The sequence below is a fragment of the Uloborus diversus genome, chromosome 5, assembly GCF_026930045.1.
Source record: "Uloborus diversus isolate 005 chromosome 5, Udiv.v.3.1, whole genome shotgun sequence".
NCBI classification, from domain to species: domain Eukaryota; kingdom Metazoa; phylum Arthropoda; class Arachnida; order Araneae; family Uloboridae; genus Uloborus; species Uloborus diversus.
In genome coordinates this window covers 65512497-65517357 of record NC_072735.1, presented here as the reverse complement: position 1 = coordinate 65517357, position 4861 = coordinate 65512497, and the positions used below count along the sequence as shown (strand labels likewise).

General features: G+C 31.9%; 1 protein-coding gene across 1 annotated transcript in view; it reads left to right on the top strand.

Moving 5' to 3' along the window:
* Positions 1–2028: 2028 nt before the first annotated feature.
* Positions 2029–4861, top strand: part of LOC129222349 (HCLS1-binding protein 3-like) — a gene marked incomplete in the record, with an annotated part of 45756 nt that continues 42923 nt past the window's right edge. The window contains 1 exon segment of the mRNA XM_054856844.1: positions 2029–2092. Within this exon segment, the coding sequence (XP_054712819.1) occupies positions 2078–2092 (15 nt within the window).

Below are 4861 nucleotides of genomic sequence, written 5' to 3'. Positions count from 1 at the left end.
CCTGCAACAAAAATGTAAAAAGCATGGTTCTCGCGTTTGTAACATATTACTCGAAATAAATTTTTGTGACTCACATGCTTCATATCTTGCTATTTATTTAATCCTGAATGCAGAATTTTGGAAATTCTTTTGTATTGATTGCTTTTATCTTACTTTTACTGCATATTGTTAATCTGTTTAGCCCGAGAAAAAAATTATACATCACCCCTATTGCTTTTCGCTTTCTGCACTACTTATAATTAAAAAAAAGTTGTAATGAGAAATTAAAGTTTATTTTTTCTTTTAAACTTAAAATAACCGTTTCTTACAAAGTTTGAACAATACTGTACAACTGTATAATCTACTACTCAATTTCAGAGACTGGAAAGTGCAAATTATTGATAGGTTCCAAAATCCCTGAAAAGAATTGGCGCAGTATAGCCTTCCAGGGCTCTTAAGCCAAAAACCCAATCTAACCAAACAAACCTTGAAAATAATTAGACAAGTCTTTGAAACTCCTAAGCAAAGTATGCTTCAATTTTATTTCTTATCAGTAGTATAAATTAAGAATTGTACAAATGGGTAGTATGTTCTTCTCTTGATACCTATTCTCTAAATCTGTGCATCATTTCTTTTAAAGTATTAACTTGCATCACAAAGCACTTTTAAAGCATAAAAAGAAAAAATATATACATTTGCCTATTATTTTCAATTAACCCTTATAAGACTTCAAAATGCAGAATTTTATATCCATTTTACATAATTTCCTCCGGGGGAGTAACCCCGGGCCCCCTAAAATTGGAGATATTCTACATCCCACTTAAAAGGGAGCCCTGCGTCACTCTCTTAATACCAGCTCCCTCTCTTTTAAGGTCAATTAAAAAAGGACAGCATAATTTCACACAGTAATGTAAACGACACATAAAAAAGTAGGCCTTATGAATCACAGAAAACAGATAAAAACATGGGAGAGATGGTCGGGGAGGGCAATTAAAAATGTTGCTCTAAAAAAAAAAAAAAAATCCTGCCCCCCCCAGGAACTCAGTCCTAAATCCGCCTATGAGCATTAGACGGGATTTCGGTGATGGGATAAATCCCACCGGCCCTGAGAAGGGCCCCTTGGCCCGCGTCTGTAGCGAGTTTGCCCTTTTTCCGCTTCCTGTGATCCAATATATTCGAAGGAGAAGCGAGGTACGTAAGCAGAAGCGTTCTTCGAGGAGTCCTCCATCCTGAATCAAAATCAAATCTAAAGTTGTCACGTGGTCAACAAACTGGTAGCTACCGGTTAAGGTCGTCGAACGTAAGCAATGTTTTGGTTTGTGAAGTGAAAGGAAATGGCATGTGATTCAAAAGAGCAGAAGAGTTTTCTGTGTTGGTAATGTGATTCTTCGTAAACAAGATAAATGTTCAAGTTTTTCAGTAATTATGTCTAAGCACTAAAATTATTCAAAATATTTTAATTCTTTTTCTTTTCTGTCTGACATTCTGTACCTCTTGTTCATTTTTTTTTTCATGTGGTAGGGGGTGTGGTTAATTATTCTATTGGTGTTTATCTCTGTTCAACTTCATGCTCAGTTGGATTTAGTTTAAGCTATAGCTGTTCTGGCAAGCAGTTTAATTTTAATGCTCATTTAAGAGCAAGAGACACAAGTTGTTTTGGTGTTGGTCATTTCATTTATTTTCCCCCTATAGTTTATACAAACGATTTTATGTCGCGATGTCGCAAAACGTCACGATATCCATCTTCATGACAGGTTATCCACGTATACTATTCATTTCAAATTGAATGTAAATTTTGACATTGCGAAACAAAAGTCAGAAAGAAAAGTAATTTAAGCGAAATGAACAGTTAGAACATATGCTGAATTTTGGGGATTCCAGCTGGGGCCGTAATTGTAAAGGAGGTAATCAAAATTCAGACAATTTTAGAAGTTTTCTCTAGATTTGTAAGTGTAGCTTCACATCTTATTGTAGGTGTGAACTGTGTCAGAAAGAGCTTGTTTGAACTTTTATTCTATGCATAAGGTTAATTTCTGCATTATTTTTCAGAATCTCGTTGGACTTAATGGAATAAATAGCTGCATATTACATCAATGGTATGACTACTCCCTCAGTCACTTTAAAGTAAGTGTGAATCTTACACAATAGTAGGGAAGAAAGTTTTTGAATAACTTAAAAATTACTCTCAGATTAGGCTATCGGTACATGATTAACATTCTTTTTCTTAAGAAAAAGAATACTAGCCAAGCAGTGTTATCAGTACGGAAATATTCAATCAAGTTCCGGGCATTATAAAAATACTTAAAAATGGACAATTACAATCACAATCCCCCCCCCCCCCAAAAAAAAAGCTTTAGCTAATACTGTACACCATTAAAGTGCAGAAGTGTTCCTATCTGTTGAATTTTGTTTAAACAAAACATAATTAGTTGTTAAGAATAATTTCCTCATATTTAAGTGATATCCTAATCGTTAAGTTTAATACCCATAAGAGCTATGGGGCTCTACATCTCCTAATGCCAGGGCCGATTTTTTTAACCAATCCGCCACTGACAGTAAGTTGCATTTAGATGTTCTGTGTGCTTAGAGCTGCAGTTAGTTTAACAGTTTACTGTTAACTACTACTAGTTAACAGTTTACCTGTTTTAGTAAGAAAAATGGAAGATAAGTGTAGTGTAGAAGAGTTGACATTAACTCGTTGTCACAAATTTAGTCATGGAGCACACAAGTTATAGAAAATGTTGATGATTTGTGTGAAAATGAACAAATTTTCCTAAAGCTACAAACTGAATCAGAACAAGAATTCAAACTATTTGTCTGCATCACAAAATATTTCTGAAAAAGTTTGAATTTCTAAAAAAGGTAATAAAATATTAATCACACTACATAAAGAAGTTGGAAAAACATTTAAGTGGAATCAATATTTCAGAGAAAAAGTAAATAAAAAATTATCTTGTAAATAATAGGAATAACAGGCTGATTTGATAGATGCTGAATGTTTAATAAAATAATACATTAAAAATTGTGTTTGTAAGCTCTTTATTCTAGCAAGTAATACAGCTATGTAAACAAATTGGTAATGAAAATTTTTTGAAAATATTTTGTTTTAAATATATACATACATAAAAAGAAATGGAATAGCCATTAATTTTATTTTTTTAAAAGGCAGAAAATGCTTTTAAAATTCTCCCAAAGGCATTGGTTTTAACATATATACGTATTCTAATACAGTATTTCTGCATATGAAAGGACTGTTTTGATGAAAAAATCCCCTTTCAGAAGATATTTTTGATCAATAAATCCCCTTCAGAAAGTATTGTTAATCAAAAAAACCAATTTCAGAAAGTATTTTTGGTCCAAAAACCCCTTCCAGTAGGTATTTTTGGTCCAAAAACCTCCTCCAGAAGGTATTTCTGGCTGCACTAATGTACTGTGTGATGAAATTAGTAAAAAATAGCATTTTTATGAATAAAATAAAAATTAAGAGTATTTCATGTGCAAATTACTGAGATATTTATATTTTTAAATACACTCATTTTTTAATAATAATGTGGGAAAATAAATACATAAAAAATAAAATTAAAAAAAATAAAAGCAATGAAGCAGATTTATTTTTAAGCTAAAAATATAAAGAACTGAAAAAGCCATTAATTTTATTTTTTTTTTAATGGCAGAACACACATCTAAGATCATCAGGATAAAAGAATATTTTTGATTATCATATTCCCTTTGGTTGATATTGACTTTAAAGTATTTCATACTTTTAGAAAAAAAATTACGAAAACAATTTTTTTCTACTTTTAAAATATTATTTAGAATTTTTTTACATTTTTTTCTGAAATCCTCATACTTTCATCAATATTACTGTAAATTTTCATAAAAATTGGCTGAAAAATAAATGAAATACAAATTATTTTCAATCAACGAGCAGAATCGTCATAGTTTAGAAAATACGAAAAATTCAAAAGTTTGACTCTCTGTAAAATGAAAACTAAAGCAGATTAAGAAGAAAAAATTGATGTGGATACTTTTTTACATCAAAGGACTAAACTCACCAAGTTTCATCAAAATCTGAGTCGGAGGGTGTCATGGCTTGGTTGAATTGACGTGGAATGACCCTAAACAAAGTTTTGATTTAACGCATAAATTTAGCAAAAAGTGAGAAAGTAATTATTTTTAAGTTATCCTCAAAATTAAGCTTAAAGATTATCTAATAAATTATGATTTATTCTTAAAATTTTGATTACAGCATGCTAATTACTTAAAATCAGATGAGCAAACAGTGTAATCTAGTGCAAATGAAGATTTCTTCCATGGCTGTATGCAGGCTTGATCTAGGTGCCCCCCGCAGGCCCCGTGGGGGAGGGGGGTAAGTTTTCAAAAGGCCCACGGCCCAAAAGATCAAAAAATAAATAAAATCTAAAAGTCCTTGTCTCAAGCTTTAACAGTTGAATATATTTTGTAATGTTTTTGTAAAAATTTGAGGAAAACTTGAAACTCAATGCATATTACTAAAATGCATAAGCGAGAGGGGGGGGGGCAGTGGGGAGTTATGGGAGGCTTGTTCTCCTCCTATCGTAACTTATAAATAAATGAGTTTCTAAAATCAGGATAATTAAACCGACATAGCTACCCAGAAGTGTTTTAAAAAAGTAACTTAAAAACCTGAAATAATAAACCAATAATAATAAAAATAAATAAAATAATCAAATTATTTTCAAAGTTTTAGGAGAAATATTGAAGCAGTTAAAAACATACAACATCGCTCGTTAAAAGAAATTTTCTTTTCGGGTGGGGGGCAAGAGGAATCCAGTGGGCTGTTTGGGGCCCTGCTGATTTTGTGCAGGGGAGCCCAAAAATTTATAGATCTGGGCCTGGCTGT